General features: G+C 37.6%; 1 protein-coding gene across 5 annotated transcripts in view; it reads right to left on the bottom strand.

Annotated features, from left to right (window-relative positions):
- Nucleotides 1-25,033, bottom strand: part of LOC101897106 (diacylglycerol kinase 1) — a 272,567-nt gene that overhangs the window by 34,953 nt on the left and 212,581 nt on the right. For all 5 annotated transcript variants that reach the window (XM_005183423.3, XM_059130997.1, XM_059130998.1 and 2 more), the window contains 3 exons: nt 11,132-11,240; nt 6,407-6,538; nt 4,541-4,752 (listed from right to left, as the gene is read on the bottom strand). In XM_005183423.3, coding sequence (XP_005183480.2) covers nt 4,541-4,752; nt 6,407-6,538; nt 11,132-11,240 — 453 coding nt within the window. The remainder of the gene's footprint in view (nt 1-4,540; nt 4,753-6,406; nt 6,539-11,131; nt 11,241-25,033) is intronic.

The raw sequence follows: 25,033 nt of genomic DNA, 5'->3' as shown, positions 1-25,033 counted from the left end.
ACTTTCAAAAAATTGTGAAATTTTAGAAAAGCCTTTTTTGCTTTGAGAGAATAGCTACACAACATGTTCTGTAAATATCTTCTAAGATGGCGAGGAGGGGGGTGGGATGGTGCTTGTGTCCATCACCACGAAACTAAAATCGAATAACTTTAAAAAAGAAACTATCTTGTCTTTCTATTGTCTGCTTTTACATTCCCCCACCCCATAGCATCCCTTCCGCTCCAACACCTCCATATGGCATCGGCTGGCGTGTCACTTGTTACATTCGAATCCGCTTGTTTACGCTTAACACGTTTTTATTATTGTCAAATTACGTTCTTAACAAAATATTGGAATTGGAAAGTACAAAATTGTCTTTTGTCGAAATAGACGGTGCGTGCTCTCCTTTAGGTGGCACCGCTCAACGACGTGATAAAGTAGTCATGGCAGCCAACCAGCCAAGGAACTAGTCAGGGAATGGCTAACGAATAACAGGTCCTACAGCGGCAAAACAAAACAAAAAGGAAACAAAACAATAAATTTGATCAAAGAAACGAGAAGACAACTTGTTAAATAAACAATAGATTGGGGAAGAGAAAAGGGAGGGGCGAGCAAAATCGAAGACAGTAAGGAAACATATTGAAAGGAAGGCCACAATATTTTGTAAAATCAGCAGCATATTTCTTTTTCAAGACAAAAAAAAAAACAAAACAATAACAATTGTTAAACGCTTTAACAAAAAAAATAAAAAAAAAAACTGAAAATTCCTTTTTACTTTTATTGCAGCTAAATCCTGGGCGCTGTGGATAGAGGGGCACCATAAAAAAACCTCAACTATTCGCAAAGCCTTACAGGCCCCTCTCAGCTTTTGTAGCTGTAAAGAAAGGGAGTAGGAGAGGGATAAACAAGCCCATTTCTTGTTAAGCCATGGCATTGCTATGCCCAAAACGTAAAATGTAATACCACTGATGGCACAATGAACTCATGCTGGTCGTTGTTGTTTTCTTTGACACACTTTTTGTTGTTGTTGTTGTTGTTATTATTGTTTTTCGGTTTATTGGGTTTTCAAAACATCATTTGTTCGTCCCCCTTCACGTTTTGTGTTTTTTTTTGTTTCGAATTCAATGGAAATACGTGACAATTTTCCCATTGACAATTTAAGCGGAAATAATACAAAAATCCCAACTATAAAGTCTGCATTTGGGAAGGAAGTCCTTGTTGTTGATGCTGTTTTTGTTGCTGTTGCTGCTCCTGTTATTGTTATTATGCGGTGTCAAAGGATAACATTTTGCCATAGACTTTAATGGATAGCAAATCGAAGAAACAAAAAAAAAAAAAACATGAAAGGAAATAACAACGGAAAAATGAGGAAAACTTCAAGTGAGACATAACGAAGGCAACAGGGTGGGGTAGAAACAAAACGACTTATTACATGTCTCCCCTACATGAGAGGGTCTCCCATGGTATTGAATAGAAGAAAGAATTTTTAAAGATCTTTTGAAGGCAAAACCATTTAAAAGGTATTCTACAGACAAGAGACCTCTTCTATGTGAGACCCACAGAGGGTCTCCACAGATTTCTATAGAAATTGTTGTGAGACCCACAGAGGGTCTCCACAGATTTCTATAGAAATTGTTGTGAGACCCACAGAGGGTCTCCACAGATTGTGAGACCCTCAGTGTGAGTCTCCACGGATTTCTATAGAAATTTTTGTGAAAGCCCACAGAGGGTCTCCACGGATTTTTATAGAAATTTTTGTGAGACCCACAGAGGGTCTCCACGGATTTCTTTAGAAATTTTTGTGAGACCCACAGAGGGTCTCCACGGATTTCTATAGAAATTTTTGTGAGACCCACAGAGGGTCTCCACAGATTGTGAGACCCTCAGTGTGAGTCTCCACGGATTTTTATAGAAATTTTTGTGAGACCCACAGAGGGTCTCCACGGATTTCTTTAGAAATTTTTGTGAGACCCACAGAGGGTCTCCACGGATTTCTTTAGAAATTTTTGTGAGACCCACAGAGGGTCTCCACGGATTTCTATAGAAATTTTTGTGAGACCCACAGAGGGTCTCCACGGATTTCTATAGAAATTTTTGTGAGACCCACAGAGGGTCTCCACGGATTTTTATAGAAATTTTTTGGATTTCTATAGAAATTTTTGTGAGACCCACAGAGGGTCTCCACGGATTTCTATAGAAATTATTGTGAGACCCACTGTGTGGGTCTCCACGGATTTCTATAGAAATTTTTGTGAGACCCCCTGTGTGGGTCTCCACGGATTTCTATAGAAACTTTTGTGAGACCCACAGAGGGTCTCCTCGGATTTCTATAGACATTTTTGTGAGACCCACAGAGGGTCTCCTCGGATTTCTATAGAAATTTTTGTGAGACCCACAGAGGGTCTCCTCGGATTTCTATAGAAATTTTTGTGAGACCCACAGAGGGTCTCCTCGGATTTCTATAGAAATTTTTGTGAGACCCACAGAGGGTCCCTCCACAGATTTCGATAAAAATTTTTGTGAGACCCACAGAGGGTCCCTCCACAGATTTCTATAGACATTTGTGTGAGACCTCCCTTGGTCTCCACAGATTTCTATAGAAATGTTTGTGAGACCCCACAGAGGGTCTCCACAGATTTCTATAGAAATGTTTGTGAGACCCCCCTGTGTGGGTCTCCACAGATTTCTATAGAAATTTTTGTGAGACCCCCCTGTGTGGGTCTCCACAGATTTCTATAGAAATTTTTGTGAGACCCCCCTGTGTGGGTCTCCACAGATTTCTATAGACATTTGTGTGAGACCTCCCTTGGTCTCCACAGATTTCTATAGAAATTTTTGTGAGACCCACAGAGGGCCCCTCCACAGATTTCTATAGAAATTTTTGTGAGACCCATAGAGGGTCTCCACGGATTTCTATAGAATTGTTTGTGAGACCCCCAGAGGGTCTCCACAGGTTTCTATAGAAATTATTGTGAGACCCACAGAGGGTCTCCACGGTTTTCAATAGAAATTTTTGGGGAGACCCACAGGGGGTCTACACGGATTTCTATAGAAATTTTTGTGGGACCCCCTGTGTGGTTCTCCACCGATTTCTATAGAAATTTTTGGAAGACCCACAGAGGGTCTCCATAGATTTCTATACAAATTTTTGGGAGACCCACAGATGGTCTCCATAGATTTCTTTAGAAATTTTTGGGAGACCTACAGAGGGTCTCCATAGATTTCTATTGAAACTTTTGTGAGACCCACAGGGGTTCTACACGGATTTCTAGAGAAATTTTTGGGGAGACCCACAGTGGGTCTCCACGGATTTCTATAGAAATTTGTGTGAGACCCACAGTGGGTCTCCACGGATTTCTATAGAAATTTGTGTGAGACCCACAGTGGGTCTCCACGGATTTCTATAGAAATTTGTGTGAGACCCACAGTGGGTCTCCACGGATTTCTATAGAAATTTGTGTGAGACCCACAGTGGGTCTCCACGGACTTCTATAGAAATTTTTGTGAGACCCCCTGTGTGGGTCTCCACAGATTTCTGTGGGTCTATACAGATTTCTATAGAAATTTTTGTGAGACCGCCTGTGTGAGTCTCCACAGATTTCTATAGAATTTTTTTGTGAGACCACTGTGTGGGTCTTCACAGAGCAGACTATTAGGAGGCCTTTTATGAGGAGAAGACCTTTAACAGGGGTTCTGTAGAGTAAAGATCTTTATCGGGTCTTCTATGGAGGGAGGACCTTTTAACAGATCTTTTATGGAGAGAAGATCTTTTATGGAGCGAAGAACTTTAACAGGTCTTCAATGGAGCGAAGACCTTTAAGAGAGATTTAAAGAGAGAGATTTGGAGAGATATTTCAAGAGAATACCTTTAACAGACCTTTAAAAGGTCTTTTAGGGAGAGAATACCTTTAACAGGTTTTCTAGGGAGAGAAGATCCTTAACAGGGGTTCTATGGAGAGAAGACCTTTAACCGGCCTTCCATGGAAAAACTAACTTTGATTTAAGGATGTTCTCTTTTGGTTCACCTTTTCGAGTCTACATTTGACTATGAATGTTGTCATTAAGACAACATTACTTTGGCAGGCACTCGAATACTTTAGTCTGTTCTCTGCTTTGCGAGAGCATCTGTGTGTGACTCTCCAACTACATTCGATATTAATAACTTAACATTGCATGTCCTGTAGATTTTTGCGTACTTTAAAGGATTTAAGCAAAACGTGATTTTCCAACAAAATTTTTGAGACTTCCAACTGGCAAATGATGGGAAGCCTCTTCAATCTCTCGACTGAGGCAATGCAGCAGCCACACCAATGGCATTTCAATTTAATTATGCCAATTTTGTAAATGACATTGAGCATCGAACGGTAGCACCTCCCCTCCCCCCCCTCCGTTCCTCTCCCACCACTATCTGATTGGGGCCTCGTTGTGTTTTAATTAAGTTTGGTCAGGTGTGGCAAAAGAAAATGAATGGAAAAATTGCTGGAAAAACTCATACAACGACAACAACAATAACAGCGACATTGAAAAAAAAAAAAATCAGAAAGATTTATTGCAAACTTACCATCATGTGACACCATCGACACGTGAGACCGGTGATGCCGTGATATGCCTTGATGCGTTTACGGCACTTCGAACAGTGCCCATAGCAATTGCCTTCGACCCAGTGATGCAGGAGATCGCCACCACCCTTGACCTTTTTCGATTTGACATATGTTGTTATACAAGAGGCCGGGGCACGTTGTACGCAACGCTCGTGAACGGTGTACTTGCATACTGGCGATGTGAGGGGGTGGTGGGTTGGATGTTTGGTCATCATCGATGGGATTGATTGGATATGCATGAAAATTAAAGGATAAAATAGAAAAAGAAGATAAGTAAGATGAGAGCGGGGTAAAAAAAAAATAGGAATCAATTGTTAATTTTGAAGATTCGTTAACAACATTTTAAGGACTATTTCAAGAATATTTCTTGGATTTTTGGAATTTTTTTAAAGGACAAATTCACGAATTATTTTCTAGGATTTTTTCTTTGCTGTTAGGAGTATTTTTCAAGGACTATTTCGCGGATTTTTTCCCTGGGTGGATCTACACAGATTTTAATAGACTTTTTTTTGAGACCTCCCTTTGAGGTTCTCCGCAGATTTCTATATACATTTTTGTGAGATCTCCCTGTGTGGGTCACCACAGATTTCTATAGAAATGTTGTGAGTCTTTACAGATTTTTATACAATTTGTTAGGAGACCTCCTTGTGTTTGTCTCCACAGATTTCTATAGACATTTTTTTTGGAGACATCCCTGTGACCCACACAGATTTCTATAGACATTTTTGTGAGACCTCACCTGTGTGGGTCTCCACAGATTTCTATAGAAATTTTTGTGAGACCTCACCTGTGTGGGTCTCCACAGATTTCTATAGAAATTTTTGTGAGACCTCACCTGTGTGGGTCTCCACAGATTTCTGTAGAAATTTTTGTGAAACCCCACCTGTGTGGGTCTCCACAGATTTCTATAGAAATTTTTGTGAGACCCCACCTGTGTGGGTCTCCACAGATTTCTATAGAAATTTTTGTGAGACCCCACCTGTGTGGGTCTCCACAGATTTCTATAGATATTTTTGTGAGACCCCACCTGTGTGGGTCTCCACAGATTTCTATAGAAATTTTTGTGAGACCCCACCTGTGTGAGTCTCCACAGATTTCTATAGAAATTTTTGTGAGACCCCACCTGTGTGGGTCTCCACAGATTTCTATAGACATTTTTGTGAGACCCCACCTGTGTGGGTCTCCACAGATTTCTATAGAAATTTTTGTGAGACCCCACCTGTGTGAGTCTCCACAGATTTCTATAGAAATTTTTGTGAGACCCCACCTGTGTGGGTCTCCACAGATTTCTATAGACATTTTTGTGAGACCCCACCTGTGTGGGTCTCCACAGATTTCTATAGAAGTTTTTGTGAGACCTCACCTGTGTGGGTCCCCAAAGATTTCTGTAGAAATTTTTGTGAGACCTCACCAGTGTGGGTCTCCACAGATTTCTATAGAAATTTTTGTGAGACCACACCTGTGTGGGTCTCCACAGATTTCTATAGAAATTTTTGTGAGACCCCACCTGTGTGGGGGTCCACACTTGTGTGAGTCTCCACAGATATAGACATTTTTGTGAGAACCCACCTGTCTGGGACTCAGGAGATTTCTAGAGAAATTTTTGTGATAGGACTTCCTGTGGGATGATTTCACGAAATTTCGAGATATATATTTTTGGGACTATTTCTTTGATATTTGGAATATTTTTTCAAGGACTGTTTGAGTTGCAATCTTTGGCCATAATCGTAGACTTTTTTAGAATATTCGCTAAGGACTCTATGTGCTACAATAGTCGAATATTTCAGAAACATTTTCTTTGAAGAGCCATCCTCCTTAATACTTACATACACAGCAGAGACCCTTTTTGCCCAAGCCAACCAACATATTAAGGCAGAGATTACAATAGGCAGGCTTCTTGAAATGCTTCAAACGCCAAACGTGGTTGCCATCCTCCTTTAGAGCGGTGCTATCGACTCCTGAAAGAAAAAAACAAAAAATACAAATTATTTCGAAATTTTCTTAAATTTTAAAATAAAATCTCAAATAAAACTCGTTAATATTAAATTTCCAAAAACCAAATTAAAACATCTTTTCCCATTTTTCTCCAGGATAGAAAAAAACTACAACTGAGAAAAAAACTCCAGCACAATTTCCTGTACTTGAAAAAGCATTACCAGCAAAAAATGGCTCTTGTCACCAACATGTGTTGGTGTGTTACTTGCTTGCCTGGTGCTGGAAATAACGATTAAGATTCTTCAGATTGTTAGCAGCAACCAAGGAAGTTGCAGTATACACAAGTCTGCAGTACTCCTTTGCTTTTGAAGTATTAAAGAGTTGCTTTCGAAGGAAAATAAGAAAATTTCTTTATTCTGTTTGGGCGTTAAAGGTGTGTTTGGTTGCTAGTGTTCTTAGGTACACGTATATGTGTCTGGAGATTATTGGTTCTCATCTTAAGTGAGTTTGCGTTATGCACTTGATGGCAACGGAGGGATGAAGTTGTTTCCTATGTCGTATATGACTAAGGGGTTTCATGACAGAGCCACAAAAAAAAAAAAATTAAAAAAAACGGGGACATGTCTTTAATTTACTAAAATAACTCAATATTACCACAAGATATGGGGGTGGATTAAAGGGTAAGTCTGGGGTTCAGCAGATCAATGACGACCTTCAGAAGTTTGGCTGTCTGGAGGAAGCCATTATAAGGGGCTAGGGAGCAAATTTCAGAAGAATTTCAGTCTACGGCCTCTAGTCTAGAGAAGACTGTCTTAAGTCTATAGAAGATCTATACACTGGCTTCTGTCTACAGAACATCTGTCACACGTCTTCATGTGTATAGAAGATCTATAAGTGATCTTCTGTCTGTAGAAAACGTGCAAAAAGCTTTCTCTCCATAGAAAACTAATAAAACGGCTCTGTCTATACAAAAAATGTTCATCCTTTATAGGAAGATTCTCGATGAAGGACCATATTGCCCATTTTTGCATCTGGCCCAGGATTCATGAAATCATTAAGATTAGAAAAGTTGGCACAAAATCGGATTATCCTTTCTTGTACTATTAGGTCATTTTTTTCTGTGAAAATGTTGAGCTTTTGTTGGGGAGGTACCAAAAGGAGTGAACCAATATTGTCCATCTCCGAACTAGATCTAAATCGGATGCTCTCTTCAACAGCCAGCCAGATAAACAAACGGACGGACACACTAGATCGCCTTCAAATATTCTTAAATGAATGGTCCAAAGAAATGGTCCAAAGAGACCTGGGGTCTAAAACCGTTATTTTGATTACGCACGTTTTGTCAGTATCAAATGAGATATAACCTATGTAGCCATATGGCTGAGGGTATAAACAGGGTATTTTGCATGTGAATACTTTCAGGGGCTCTAGGAATTACCTTCAAAGATCATGTGCGGAGGACGTTCAAGTGTCTTCTGCAAAAAAACTTTAGGAGGCCTTTAGGTCATCTTTCTTCAGAAGTCTGCTATATATAGAAGGCAATCCCAGTAAAAAAGATCATCAGTAGATCACCTGTCATAGAAAGCCCTTGGATAGTCCTCTTCCTATCGAATATCATTGGGAAGAACCTATTTATGGTAGGCCTTGAGGGGAATAGAATACACTGGCTTTTGCCCAGAGAAGGCCTTCCGAAGGTCTATTACTTAAAAAGCTACGAAAGGAGTGTTTTGCTTCGAAGAAGGCTCTTTCGCCTTTCGACGACTTTCAGGGGGTCTCATGTCTAGGTAATACCTTCAAGAGTCACCTGTAGAAGACTTTTACATGCCTTTTTTTGGAAACCTAAAATAAACCTTTGCATGAACTTCTTTCATGGAATACCATTGGAAAGATTCCGCTTATTGAAGGTAGACCTTGAGGGGACTAAAATACTCTTGAGTGTACCTTGAAGAGAATAGAACACCCTGCCTTGTGCCTATAGAAGACCTCTAAAATGTCGTATTTTATAGAACCCCTTAAGGGAATACCTTCATGGGTCATTTGTAGAATACTTTTAAGAGCCTTCCGTAAAAGATCTTTAGAAAGTCCATTTCCTATAAACTACAATCAGAGATCTACTGTATACAAAAATAAATTTTACTTAAGAAGAACTTCAGTATCTCTCCTGTCATATAGGTCCTCGGACAACCTTCTTTCTATAAAATACCTTTGGAAAGATTCTGTCTATGGAAGCTAGACCTTAAAGAGAACAGAATACCCTGCCTTGTGCCGATAGAAGGCCTCAAAATTGTTGTATTTTATAGAACCCCTTCAGAAGGTCTGTAGAAGAACTTCTAATGATTTCCTGTCTTTGAGAGATTCCTTTTTATGTAAGTCCTTCCGAAGGCCTTATCTTTACTGAAGTCCTACGGAAGGTCTCCCTGGAGGGAAGACAACCTAGAATTTTTGTCTAGAGGACATTTAAAAAGGGGTTTTTCCTGTAGAAATCTTTCAGGGGGTCTAATGTCTAGAGAATACCTACAAGTGTCATCTGCAGATAGCTTTCAAGTGTCTTCTTCTTCCATTAAATTACCTTCAGAGGTCTCCTATATAAGGCATTCTTACCATAAAATAGAAAACCTTCGGATGGTTTTCTTCCTATAGAATACCTCCGGGAAGGTTCTGTCTATTAAAGCTAGATCTTGAAGGGAACTGCATACCCTTTTGATATTCTTCTGCATCTAAAAGTTCATGGGGAAAACTTCCGTTTTTTATAAGTCCTGCGGAAGGTCTTCTGTCAATAGAATACTTGCCAAAGGTATTCTGGACAAAATGTTTCATTTTGCATAAAAAACCGTCAGCAGCGGTCGTCTCTATAGAAACGCTTCAACAGGTCTCCCGTCCATGGAGGGGATTTGGTAGGCATTATGTTAACAGAAAAAAAACTGCTGTAAGCCTTCTCACTGTGGAAGACCTTTAGAAGATTTTGGTCACAGAAGACTTTCTGGAAACCTCCTAAAAGAGTAAGTATATTTGGATGTCTTCTAAAACAGAATAGTTTTCAAAAGCTTTTTATAAACAAAAGATCTTTTAAGGCTTCTCCAGTCTCTCTTCAGTCTATACGCCTTCTGTCCAAAAAAGGGACCTGAAGAAGGTCTCCTGTCTCTGAAGGACATTTACAAGATCTGCTGCCTATTAAAAAAAGCTTTTGGAAAGCTTTCTATTTTTAGAAGGCCTCCAACCTTCCTTCCACAACAGACGATTTTCTCTAACAAAAGGTTCTATGGAAAACTTTTCCCTGTGGAGGGTCATTAGAAAGTCTATATTAAAGGTTTTCAGAATGTTTTCGATGAATACACTCCTCTTTCAGATGTATTAATATTTGAGAATAATATTTGTAATTCGAATTGTAATTCGAAAATTCAAAATGTAATTCGTATGATTTCAATTGGAATTCGAGAATGATGAAATTCGAATTAATCCAATTCCAAAATCGTAATTCTTTCTCTATCGGAAAATGTCCTATAGGCCTTTTTATACGGTGCACCATAGTATGGAGCGTATATTAAGTTTGTCATTCCGTTTGTAACACCTCGAAATATATATTTTAGACCCCACAAAGTATACAATTCTATGTCGATTTAACGATGTCCGTCTGTAGAAAACACTCTAGCTTCCAAACGAATTGGAGGAGGTTGATAAAATTTGATGGTACTTCACATTTCGTATTTGTAGTTGGTTATGGGTACTACACCCGGCGACAAAAAATTGCCTATGGAGGTCCAGGTCTTCGTATAGGCCCTATATTCGGTATTTTGATGATTTTAGCTGCATTATTCACCGAAATTGTGTAACATTTCGTATTTGAAATTCCTAATTGGTACTTAAAGCTATAACAGAAAATTGACTGTGCGGGTCCACGACTTCGTATAGCACCCATTTAACGGTAAATCCTTAAATTCGGGATATTTTTCACCTGAATTGTGGCAAATTTCGTATTTGCAGTTAGTAACGGGTACTACTAGGAAAATTGCCTATGCAGGTCCAGGTGTTCGTATAGCCGCCATGAAACGGTATCTCTATATATTCGGTATTTTTATGGTTTTAAACAGAATTTTTCAATGTGTTTTTTTAATTTCCAAATTTTTTCCGAATGGTGGAGGGTATTCAAAGTTCGGTCCGGCCGAACTTAAGGTGTGAATACATAAAAAGCTTTTTTGACTGGCTTCTTCGGAAAATAACAAAGAAGCTTAGGTCCAAAATCGAACTAGATCAACCTAAAACTTCGTTGATATTCTACGAAGAAGAACGCCGATGACTTACCCCAGTCCCAAAAACGTTTTATGTATTCTCGCCTTTACTGCTTTTTTTGGCTCTTTTAGTTTTAATATCTAAATTACTGGGGGTTCTCTGAAACTAGAAGACCTTGTTTTTGGCACAAATAATTTTCGCATTTTCTTATTTCATTCGAATAAATTATTTCAAAATTCTTGGAATTCAGAACATCAGTATTTTCTCATATTCTACTAAATATCTACTCTTGTTAAGCTGTTCCAACAGAATATATTTATCATCTTATGCTTCTCATACACCTACACCATCTTCTTGTTCGTCTTCGTTTGATTTTCCACATAACTTACCTAATAGCACCAATAAAGGTATCGTTGTCATGCCGCCACGTTGCCACTCTTCCAGGGAGACGGTGCCATCGGCATCATAGTCAATTTCTATCATCATATCTTGCAAAATCTGTAAAATTGTCGAGATGAAAGGGGGGAGAGAGAGGGAGAGATGAAAACGAAGGCATGAAAATAAAGATATTTGCACGTACAAATATACATATCTATGTGTGTGTGTAAAGGTAAATATCTATGTTATGAGTATGAGTGTTTGCAAGTGTCTTAGGGGTATGGATTTTCATATGAAATTTTGGAAAGAGATATGCATGTATGTGTGTGTGCATTGTCATTGTCACTCATATATATGAAACATCTTTACATTGAGTGGTGAACATGAAAAGTTTAGCAGACACAAAGTGTTTGGCATTTAAGAAACCCATCAAATACAGATATCTTGATTTCAAATAATTTCATACTCTATTTCAGATCTATGTATCTGTGTGAAGTATGTCATGTAAGTCAACAAAATCCATATTTGTCAAAAAATAAATGACTTTCCCTAATGATATGACAATGATAAATATAATGTTTACTATGAAACGTTTCGGATTCAATGCTCAGGTATTTTGTTTACAATGGATATTATTTAAATAATGCCTAAAGATATCTGTGTGTGTATTTGTGAGGTGGATTGGGGTTTTGAAGACAATTTTTGTTACATTGTTGTTCAAATATGCCAAGGAAATTGTTAATTATTAGTTTGACTTGTATGCTAAGCTTTTAATTGACAAGGGCAGGACAAGGCGTATACGTGTTGCCAATATGTATACGCCATGATTACTACAAATGCTTTGGGGGTAAATATGTAACATTAAAGCTATGAAAAGTATGAGGATTAAAATTGTTTAAATATTTATTAACTGGAAGTTGACTCTTCAAATAACTCTTAAATAGTTCTTAGAATTTCAAAACTGAAGAATTTATGAAGGAAAATGTGGTTAATAAGAACTAACAATTTATGTAGAGGTTGATGACATTAAATATGAAACGAATATAAATCAATAAGTTGGTCTTATTTAAACATTCGAGAGGAAATATTTTGTTTTTTATTTTGGAGACTTAGAGAAGATAAACCGAACAAATAGCTAAAATATAAAACAAGTAAGCAAAGGCTATAGGCGAGCGGGGCCGACCGTTGAATACCCTACAGCACTACAATAAACGATACAGTTTATATAGGCGAGATACTCGAAAGAATTCCACAAGATATTGTGACAAATAATAAAAGAAAACCATCAGGTTTCGTTCTCTAATTTTCAAATAATAGCAACTTTAACTAATTTGCTCATTTCCAATTTATTGGTAGATGTTGCACTTAAATGGTCTTCCTAGATCTGGAACCAATATTTCCCAAAGACCTAAAATCTCTCAGAAGTGGCAAAAGATTAACATTTATTATTGGTTTTTGACTGAAACGCATTTATATGAGATACAGACATTTGACTATATTCTTCAACGAAATTAGCGTTAACAAAATAGTCGGAAGTGCGTCTTTCCTGTATTTGTGAATTCTCCAAAAAGTCACTGAAATGGACATTTTCGTATTTTGTCTACAAAAGTTGGCAAACTATTTCGCACATTGAATATTTTTGGATGGCCAACCAAAACTGCTTGGCTTTTGCAATGTCCGGTAACCCCCATTCAAATGTGCGTGAGGATCGGGCGATAATTACGACCTGCTGACAATTTTGCAGTTTTTTGGTCCATTTCAACCCCTAAATATATTGCGATCATCTCCAAAAAGAGTAGTTTCGTAAGGATCGGGCCATAAATGCGATCTGTATATGATATCCTGATATCCTAGCTACTTAGTTTTGTTAGCTGTAGAAATATTATCAAATGTTTAATTCAAAATGAAAATATGACAAAATTGAAAAAAATATGAGAAAATTTTACAAAATCAATATTTTCAGCTTAAGAGAGATATTTCTATGCGATTTTTTAGACGTTTTTTCTTTCCTGCCAAGAGGCTACTCTGAATTAATGAGAACTGTCAAAATCAGTTCAGCCGTTCTCGACATATAAGAGATCTTTCAAGCATATCTTCTTTGATAGACATATATATTGCACATATTTTGCTATATATCCGATTTGTTGGATAACAACATCAATGTAAAGGTCAGAAGTAACCTTTTGATGGCTTTGTGATTTCGCCGGGATTTAACATATTCGCGGTTTAATGAAAAATTTTGATTTTTTTCAACACAAAAGATATGGTATATTTTACCCGCTAAATATTATCCGATGACCACCCAAATTAGTAGGCTTGTTCCCCGCCATAAACTCTATCTACATGCGAAATTTCGCGTCGATTGGTCTATAATTGCGACCTGTATAGCTACTGCAAAATCTGACATTTTTTCAGTATTTGGTCCATTTCAACCCCTAAACATTTGGCGATCATCTCCAAAAGCAATAGGGTTCTATTCTGGTCCAAGCCCCACCTACATTCTAAATTTCGTGAAGATCGGGCCATAATTGCGACCTGTAGAGTGATTACAAATTAACATGGACAGACGGACGGACGGACGGACGGACATACATAGCTAGATCGACTCAACTCGCGAGATAGGAAGATCCATATATACTTTCCTATGTGGGAAATCAATATTTCGAGGTGTTACATAATTTTTGGCCCAATCAAACTTATAATACCCCCAACACATAGTGTTGTAGGATATAAAAACAAGATCTCGAGTTTGCCGAGAGGTATACACTCAGCCAATGATCGAATATATAAATATATTTTGAACTCTGCTATGATTATCCAAATAGTTGACTCTCTTTGGAGTTAGTTCCGAAAGAATAAGCCAATATTGTCCATTTCGTATCGGACCTAATCTCATCACTTTGTGTGAGTTATGTGATAATTTTTAGAAAATGTTAAAGTGAGCACGAGGTGCCAGATATAGTCGACCGAGGTATTACATTTTTATACCCTCCACCATAGTATGGAGGGCATAATAAGTTTGTCGAAATATACACTTTAAACCCTACAAAGCACATATATTCTTGATTAGCATAAACTTCTATGTCGATTTAACGATGTCTGTCCGTTGAAGTAGGTTGATAAAATTTTAGTCAGATGTGTGTTTGGTCTGAAGGACTTTTGATATTAAAAATGAGTTCTACGTTTTGGTATAGCCCCCATATAATAGTACCTCTCTATATTCGGTTTTTTGATGATTTTAGCGACATTATTCAATCAAAATTGTTTCATATTTCGCATTTGTAGTTTATGACAGTAATTGATTATGCGGGTCCACGACTTCGAGTAGCCCCCTGTATCGATACCACCCAATATTCGGTATTTTAATGATTTACCCACATTATTTACCGGAATTGATTTAAACGTTGTAATGGGTACTACAACCAGTGACAAAAAATTCGGGTTGCCGATACACGTCTTCGTATAGCCCGAAACGACACATGGCGTCACCTCCCTACAATCGGCATTTTGATGATTATTCACCGGGATTGTTTCATATTTCGTTCGAAACGGGTACTTTAGCCAATGCCAGAAAATTGTCTATGCATGTCCAGATTTTTGAATAGCCCCCATATATCGGCACCTCCCTATCTTCGGTATTTTGATGTTTTTTGCAACATTGTTTACCGGATTTTTTCAAGTTTCCTATTTAAATATTGCAATGGCCTATGACAGCATTTTGTCCACATCTTCGGTATTACGGTAAATCTATTCGGTATTTTTATGATTTTTAACAGCATTTTTCAACATTTTTATACCCTCCACCATACTATGGAGGGTATATTAATTTAGTCATTCCGTTTGTAACTCCTCGAAATATTCATGTCAGACCCAACAAAGTATATATATATTCTTGATCAGCGTAAAATTCTAAGACGATTTAGCCATGTCCGTCTGTCTGTCTGTGTGTCTGTCTGTCTGTCCGTCTGTCTGTCTGTCTGTCTGTTGTAATCACGCTATCTTTCGAACAAATTGAGATAGAAGGCTAAAATTTTACACACATGTATTTTTTCCCAGTAGGCAGGTTAAGTTCGTAAATGGGCCATGTAGGTCCAAGTTATCATATAGCCCCCATATAACGGTACCTCCCGATATTCGGTATTTTGATGATTTTAGCGACATTATTCACCGGAATTATTTAAAATTTGGCGTTTGAAGTTTGTAATGGATGCTACAGCCTAAGACAGAAAATTATCTGTGCAGGTCCACGTCTTCCTGTAGAGCCAAATATAACAGTACCCCCCGATATTCGGTATTTTGATGATTTTAGCGACATTGTTTACCGGAATCGTTTCAAATTTGGTATTTGAAGTTTGTAATGGATACTTCATTCAAAGTCAAAGAATGAGCCATGTAGGTCCACGTCTTCATATAGCCCCCATATAACGGTACCCCCGATATTCGGTATTTTAATGATTTTAGCGACGTTATTTACAGGGATTGTTTCAAATTTCGTATGTGAAGTTCGTAATGGATACTTCAGCCCATGCCAGACAATTGTCTGTGCAGGTCCACGTCTTCGTATAGCCCCCATATAACGGTATTCCCCAATATTCGGTATTTTGATGATTTTAGCTACATTATAAACAGATTTTTCTTCAAGTTTCTCATTTAAATATTGTAATAATTTATAACAAAAGTTGCCTATGCAGGCCCACGTCGTCGTATAAGCATTCGGTATTTTTAAGATTTTAACATAATTTTTAACGGGTTTTATTTCTTGGAAATTGCCAAATTTGTACCAAATGGTGGAGGGTATTAAAAGTTCGGCCCGGCCGAACTTACAGCTTTTTTACTTGTTTAATATCCAAATTCCTTTCATATGTTGGAAGGTATTCAAAGTTCGGCCCGGTCGAACTTACTGCTTTTCTATACTCCCATCTCGAAGATGTATTCGATTTGATTTAAACTTGGTACATCGGAATATTATGGTCAAACTTAGAGATGGGAAAAATCAGTCCACTGCTTCTCGTACCTCTCCCACAAAATGTCGAAATTTTAAAAAATAAAGAAAAAAAATATTTTACTGAACAGAAAGAGAAAGGATAATCCAATTTTGCTCCAACTTTGCAAATTCTAATATTTACATCAGTGCTAGGTCAGGTGCGAAAATGGACAATATCGGTCCACCCCATCATGTACCTCCCCCACAAAGAGTCAACATTTTCAATAATTATAACTCCTGTAAAATGTGGTGTAAGAGCCGGATTGTTTTCAAATTACACACATCAGAATATTTTTGTTAACAAAAGATCTGGTGTGAATATAGAATATATCGGTATACTCCTTCTGGTACCTCCCCCACAAGGGGTCATATTTTTCAATATCCATGAAGCTCACAAATCTCGAAAATAATATCCTATTCCATTTAAACTTGACACATCTCAATATTTCGATCAACTCAAGATATGTTGTAAATATGGCAGAGATCGAACCATTTCTTGTGGTACCCCTCCCACAAAGGGTCAAAGTTTTGAATAACCAAAGCGATCATAAAATCCAAAATAAGCATCTGGTTTGCTTAAAATTACAAACATCATAATATTTTTATTAACCCAAGGATTGGTGTGAAAGTGGAATGTGTCGGTACACTCCTTCTGGTTCCTCCCCCCACAAAGGTTCAAAGTTTTGAATATTCATGATGATCACAAAACGCGAAATTTACATCCGATTTCATTCAGACTTGATTCATCTCAATATTTCCATCAGCTCAAGATTTGCTCTAAAGATGGTAGAGATCGGACCATTTCTTCTGGTACCTCCTCCACATAGCGTTCAAGATAATGAAAAACAAAACGCTCAAATAATGCGAAATAAGCATCAAACTCTCTTTAAATTTCAGACATGCAAATATTTTTGCTAGCGCAAGATCTGTTGTGAAGATGATATAAATCTGCCAACCCATTCTGGTACCTCACCCACAAAGGGTCACAACTTTGAATACTTTTATCTGTCATAGCGTGCGAACCAAGTCGGCGATTTTATACAACTTGTTATATCTAAATCTTTCTCTTTACCAGAAACCTGTGATGAGTATGTAATTTATTTATCGCATAAATTGGATATAAATGTTCAATTTCCTTTAAATTTTAAAAAATTTTATCTATATTAGATGCAGTGTGAAAATGGAGTACTTCGGTCCCCTATATCTATTACCTCAAGCATATTTCCACATTTTCCAAAAATTTGCACATATCTTATAAAAATCTAATATTTATTTCAGATTTAGGTCAGATACGAATTGTACAATATTGGCCAACTGCTTCGAAACCTCCTACATAAAGGGTCAATCGTTTGAATAATCATGACAGAAGTCGAAATGTATTTAAATAATAGAATAAGTCCTCCAATAGGTCTTCTGTATATAGACTTTCCAATGTCCAGTAGACCCTATATGTATATATAACTCCTATATAGGTTTCCAATATCTAGAAGGCCATATATAGGCTTTGTGCTCTTTATATATTGAAGATCTCCAAAGGAATATCTTTATAGAACTCCATGTCTGAAAATATTTCTCAGCCTATGTGGATTTCATGTTTAAGGGACTATTAGAGGCTCTGTAAGTTGTAACCTATATTCTACTGGTGTTCTTTGTGTAAAGATCTCCCAGGGGTCTTTTGTGTATAGAAGAATTCCAATTGGTATTTTATGTATAGAAGGCCTACGATATGTATTCAATCATATATGTTATGCAACTTTTTTTAAATTTAATAAGCGACCCAAGTTTAGGACTGACATATCTATTTTTTTAAACGCAATTAGAAAATCTATAGATTATAGATGGCTATGAAACCTAGCCTTAGTTGGGAGTACACTTTCGAATATCTTTAGGCCTTCCAAAATATTTTTAATTAGTAATAACCATGACCATTCAACTTTTGATATTGCCGTCCTATAAAGATTCCTCTACTTTGAGCTTATTTGTTATATTTTGCCATTCATTCTGATATGAGATGGTTTTAGGGTCTATGGAATATCTCTTGAGACCATGATTCCTAAGCCAGTTATTATAAATATAACATGAATAATTTTTATAATATTATTCTGACCCTCAATCGAAATCCTTCCATTTCTGATTATCTTTCCAAAAGAAGTTGCTGTTTTAAGCGGTTTATTAAATTCAGAAAAAAAAAACGCGAAAACTAACATCGCTGTCAGGGGTTACTAATTAGATAGCTTATTATCTCACAACCCCTCCCTCCCCTCAGTTGTGTTGTGAGGTTTTGTGTGTGTGTTTTGATGAGTCCTTCAAAAGTGATTTGTTTTATTTCATTCGAAAGTGGTTGAATGAAAACCTAATTAGCGTTTTCGCAAAGTTGATTATGCCATTGTCGATGTTATTACGATGTTATCATTAAATGGAGAAAATTTTCGTGGTATTTAAATGTTCATAATTAAATTTAAAGCTACACATTTTCTTTAAAGATATTCAGGGTGAGATAAAAAAACTGCAACAAACTTCAGACTGCTGTCATTTTTAAGCTACTCGTCCGACAGCTGTTAAAATTATTCCAGTGACAGCCTATTATATTGTTTACAAGTGTACAAAAGCATTTTGGTGAGAATGTTCCAGAAAAAAAGTTATTCGGGATAGAATTCAAGCGTGATAGTGTGATTTCTTTATATTTGGCTGGAAAACCACAAGTGGCTATCGTTAGAGCACTCCAGCATTTAAATGAGAATAAATCTTTTGTGCCTCGTGCCATCTCATTACCGTGATACTGGTAGCGTAGCAACATCAGCAGAAATGGTTCGAAAAGTAAAGTAGCGATTTGATCGAAACCCGCGTCGCAGTGGCCGAAAATGGCTCTTGATCTGAACACATCGCAATATTCCACTCGGCAAATATTGAAAAATGAGCTCGGGGTAAAGCCGTTGAAATTCCAAAAAGTGCCAGAACTTACATCGCAACGGAAAGAAAATAGACTCAAAAGAGCTAAAGAGTTGCTTCGCTTGGCCGAAAGCGGTGAATTGCCGAATTTGGATTTCTCCGATGAGAAAACATTCGTTGTCCAGTATTTTGCATAGAAAGAGGTCAGCTGAAAATGTGCACCTTCGGTTGGCCACCAGAACTCAAGCGCCGGCCATGGCGAAGGTGTGGGCCGCTCGTATTAATCGACCGTGTCATCAGAATAAATGCCGAATATTATCGCGAAATATTCTGGAGGGTGTATTTAAGCCTTGGGCGCTCAAAAATTTTGGCCGCAGACCTCTGACATTCCAACAGGACTCAGCACCACTCAGGTTACAAAATGAGGTTCCTTGCTTCATTCACAGCGCGCAATGGCCACCAAAACATCCGGATACCAATCCGTTGGACTATTGTGTCTGGAGTATTTTGGAAAGCAATATTGGCACTAAAAAATATCAAAGTGTCGATCACCTCAAGCAAGCGCTTCGCCGAAAATGGACCAAAATATCGCAGAGCAACATTTGAGCAGGGTGTGACAGTTTCAGTGGCCGTTTGAAGGCCATAATTCGCGGCTGAGGTGACCCATTCGAACAAATCAATAAAATTTGCAGTTTTTTATCTCACCCTGTATTTGTTTTATCTGCGTAAATTACTCGATATTTGTCAATTCTAAAATTATCAAGCCTGGGTCGCATTGCCCATTTTTCTTTTCGATATTGTATATAACGATTTCTAATCCACTTTACCTGACATAATTCAAAGTCTATTGTAAATCCTGGTTTCCTATTCCATTCCTATATGTTAATCCCTTCCCCTCCTTCCCCTCCCTCCCATCCTTCCTTCAACTCTCTAAATATTCAATTTAAATCCTAACATAAATTCGTAATTTCAAAACCTCCATAATAAATGCAATGCTACCTCTAGAATTCACACACAAATCATATGTTCGTAGGAAGACTGGCAGGATTGTGCACATAAATTTTTAATGCACAATTTGTTTGTTTGCCAGGCCAAACAACACCACCTCGCACACACACACATACATGTGCATATAGCTGTTGGCATAAATTGCTCAATTTTCAACATCTCGCAGATTTACAGCTGTCACCACATAAAGCAATTTACACATACCCTGAGAAGCTTCATTTTTTTTCTTTTGGAAGCCAAAAGTACTTGAGTCAAGAAATTTCGTGGGTGGGAGAGCGTCACTTCCTTCTCTAGTGGAAGTGGCGTTAAAAAGGAGCATTCCACAAGCACTTGAGCAGCAGTTATTATTTGAATATTTTCACACAGGTCTTAAGAGGTGTTAAGCAGGTTGGGATGGGGAATATCTAAGACAAGTTGAGGGTAATAAGAAGGAAAGCGTGGTGATTCGAAAGGGAGGACATTTTATGCTCTATTTTTTGTAGAGAGGACTTTCTATGTGTGTTCCAGTAACAGGAGATCTCCTATAAGTCCACAGTGCATTAAAAACCTCCCATAGGTTTTCTGTAGAAGACCTATTATAGTTCAACTGAGTAAAGAAAAATCTCCAAAAGGTCTTTTATGTATATACAACCTTCTATATGCCTCCCTGTATGTATATATTCTATATAGAAGGGGTGCTATAGGTCTTCTATGTGGAGAAGACTTCCTATAGGTCTTTTATATAGAGAAGACCTCCTATAGGTCTTCTATATGTAGAAGACCTCACATAGACCTTCTATATGATGAAGACCTCATATACACTTTCTATATGTGGAAGACCTCATATACATTTTCTATATGTGGAAGACCTCATATAGGTCTTCTATGTGTAGGAGACCTTCTATAGATCTTCCATATGTAGAAGACCTTATATAAAAGATCACCTATAAGTCTTCCATATGTAGAAGACCTCATATAGGTCTTCCGTATGTAGAAGACCTCAAATATATCTTCCATACTTAGAAGACCTCCTTTAGGTCTTTTATAGGTCATAGGCCTGTAGACGACGATCTGCTGGAAGACCTATCCGACAAGGCTTCCTTTAGGGCTACTAAAAGACCTCCTAAAGGTCTGCTAGAAGATCTGCTTGTTGTAAGTTCCCTCTCCTAGAGTACCTTCTATAGGTCTTCCAGAAGATTTGCTATAAGTCTGCTAGAATACCTATTCTATGTCTCCTAGAAACCCTCCTATATGTCTGCTAGAAGTCCCCATATAGTTCTCCCAGAAAATCTTCCATAGATCTGCCATGTAGGTCTACTTGAAGACCTCCTATAGGACTTCTAGAAGAACTCCAATAGGTTTCCTCTAATACCTCCTATAGGACTCTTAGAATATTTCCTATAGCACCCCAACAAGACCTTCTATAGGTCTGCTGTAAGATCTTTATTGGTATCCTAGAGATCTGCTAGAAGAACTCTTATAGGTCTCCCAGAACACTTCCAATATATCTCCTAGAAAACATCCTATCTACTAAAAGTCCTCATATAGATCTCCCAGAAAACCGTCTATAGGTCTGCTATAAGATTTGATATAAGTCTCCTGGAAGACCTACTGTAGGTCTCCTCGAATACCTCCTATAGGACTCTTCTAACTACAACTACAACTTCTATAGGTCTACTAGAAGATCTCTATTGATATCTTAGAGACCCTCCTAGAATACCTCATATAGGTTTTCTAGAAGATCTGCTATAATTCAGCTAGAAGACCTTTTGTAGCTCTCCTAGAGTACCTCCTATAGATCATCTCTCAACGGTCTCCGAGAAACCCGCCATTATGTCTGGTAGAAGATCTCCTATAAGTCCCCTAGAAAACTTTCTATAGGTCTGCTATAAGATTTCCTCGAGGTCTCCTTAAATACGTAATCTCGCTCTTAGAAGACTTCTTATATGTCACCATTCAGGAGACCTCCTTTATGTCACCTAGAAGATGTACTATATGTCACCATTCAAGTGACCATCTTTAGGTTTTCCTCCCACTGGCCCACCATGAATAGGATACCTCATTTGAGCTTCATGCATTCTTCTATAGGCCTTTCTTTCCTTGATGTTATGACAACCACTGTGCTCATAGTCGTGGAAAAGTTACCATCTACACCTGTGTGCTGAGCGTATCCACTTTGTCTACCAAGTAGCTGTAAAAACAGTAAATCTAGCACAGGAGTTTGCTCTCCTTCTCTACGGCCGTTGATGGTTAAATGGCTGACTGACTGACTGACAAACTATTGAGACACATTTAAGAAGTGTAACATCATACAAAATGTTCTACTTCTGCTTGCTTTCATCCTCCGGTGTTTACTTGACTTGTCTTTAAGAATGTTGACATTCTCGGCTTGTTTTAATGGCAGGCAAGAGCGGGAGCGAGAGAGAGATAGAAAAAGAAATCAAAACTCTTGGCAGAATAACAAAACAGATTTTTACAAAGGTTATAAAGGTTGTCGTTGTTGCTGCTGTTGTTTGTAAATCTCTGATTTAGACATTAAAGCTGTTGCTGGGGATGGTGTGGTGTAATGCGACTTGTTTCTGTTGTTGGTGTTGTTGCTGTTGCTACTCCCGCTTCCTTGTCATAAAATAATAAAGCAATGTTGAAATTAAGTTCTTCATTCTTATTAGCTGTAATAGAATTTGATGAGCTTTGTATGACAGAATTACAATTTTATTTCTATGAATTGTTGTAATTGTTTTTGTTTTCTTCTTCTTCTTGATTTTAGTTTGTCTCAGAATATTTCTTTTAGCTCCATTTTGTTGGTAATAAAAATAAAATGACTATATATTGTATAAATTTAAGTTAATTGTTATTGGGTTAGTTCTGTTGGGGTTGAGACATTTTTATTGAAAACTAAAGTAGAGATTGTTGTTGAGAGAGGAATGAGAACAACAATTGGTAAAGATTTATTTGGATATTTTTGAGGAAGAACATTTGTAAGAACAAATTTTAGGAGTCTTAGTTTAGAGATGATTCAAAATATTATAGCAGATTTTTGGAGGAAAGTTGTTAAAAAAACGATTAAATCTACAAATATAACGAGGAATATTTATACCCTACACCACAAGGTGGTCAGGATATTATGTCATTTGTTTGTAACAGGCAAAAGGAAACGAGATAGATCCATAGTTCCTTTTGATGATCTGCATAGAATCACATTCTGAGTCGACTTATGTATGTCCGTCCGTCCGTCTGTTCGTCCGCCTGTCCCTCTGTCCATGTATTTTTATAAACGACGTACAGTTCGCATTTATTACCCTATCCAGATGAAATTTTGCACAAATCATTTGTTTGGCCCAAGGACGAACTCTATTGAAATTGGAGATAATCGGTCAAAATTTAGATATAGCTCTCATATATATCTTCGTCCGATTTGCCTTTTATTGTGCACCGAACGTGTAATATCAGTCCGAATAGTATGGAATTTTGCACGTACGATCAGATTGGACCTGAAAATAAGTATGCCAAATTTGATCGAAATCGGTTCAGATATAACTATAGCTCCCATATATATTGTTCATCCGATTTGTTATTTTTGTCCTCCGCAGTCGTAATATGCACTCTGTAACAACAATATATGGGGAAATATACCAAATACAGCTCAGAAATACATTTGCTAAATTTTATCGAGATCGGTTCAGATTTGGATATAGCTTAAATGGGATGAAATTTCGCACTTACGACCGAATTGAATCCAGAAGCTAGTATGCCAAATTTGGTGAAGATCGGTTCAGATATAGCTATAGCTCCCATATATAGTGTTCATCCGATTTGTTATATATATTACCCACAGCCGTAATATGAACTCCGTAACAACGATATTCAGGGAAATATATCAAATACGGCTCAGAAATATCTTTGCCAAATTTTATCGAGATCGGTTCCGATTTGGATGTAGCTTCCATATATATCTTTATCCGATTCCATGTGCACCAAATGGGCAATACAAGTCCGAATTTAAAAGATACAAATGCTTCGGCCTATTTAGTCCTCCGAACTTTAAATTATAATTATAATCATGGCGTGTATGATTGAATTCTCCCATAAAAAAATTTTATTGTTATGCAGAGCTCTACTAAATTAGCAAAGTGGTGTAGGGTATCATAAAGTCGGTCCCGCCCGACTTTAAGGCTTTCTTTACTGGTTTTTCATTAATATTCTGATTTAATATCCTGGATTTTGAGGGAGGGAGGGAGGAGGAGGGAGGTTGAATGGATATTCCGTTCATAATGTATGGAAGTATCTATGAATGAATAATTGTATGATGTCAACAAATTAAAAAGTATCAGTCGGTTTTGCCGACAGATGTACCTTGGAAAGGAGGGTATATTAACTTTGTTATACCCTCCACCTTGGAAAGGAGGGTATATTAACTTTGTCATTCCGTTTGTAACATCCCTAAATATTCGTCGTAGACCCCTTTAATGTATATATAATCATAATCAGCATAAAATTCTAAGTCGATTTAACGATGTCCGCCTGTCTGTCTGTACGTCTGTCTATTGAAATCACGATACAGGCCACATTATTTGACTTAGAGCGTCAAAATTTAGCAGAATAATTTGTATTGTGTCTAGGATGATTGAAAATTGGTATTTGTAGGTCATAATGGGTTCTAGCTCCGGTGACGAAACATTGCAGGTGTAGGTTCACGTTTTGGTATAGTCCCCATATAACGGTACGTCCCGATATTCGGTATTTTGATGATTTTTGGCACTCTATTTCAATTGTTTGTCTGAAAATTGGTATTTGTAGAACATAATGGGTTCTAGCTCCGGTGACGAAACATTGCATATACCTATACGTCCACGTTTTGGGAAAGTCCCCATATAACGGTACATCCCGATATTCGGTATTTTGATGATTTTTGCCACATTTTTTCATGGATTTGATTGAAAATTGTGACCCTTTGTGGGTGAGGTACCAGAAGGCGTTCGCAGATACATATCATCTTTACAGCAGATCTTGTGGTAGTAAAAATGTTTATGCTTGTGTCATTTTAAGGTAGTTG

The sequence above is a fragment of the Musca domestica genome, unplaced genomic scaffold (genome assembly GCF_030504385.1).
Source record: "Musca domestica strain aabys unplaced genomic scaffold, Musca_domestica.polishedcontigs.V.1.1 8, whole genome shotgun sequence".
Taxonomy (NCBI): Eukaryota; Metazoa; Arthropoda; class Insecta; order Diptera; family Muscidae; genus Musca; species Musca domestica.
The sequence above is the reverse complement of the archived record's forward strand: the minus strand, read 5'-3'. Positions and strand labels throughout refer to the sequence as shown.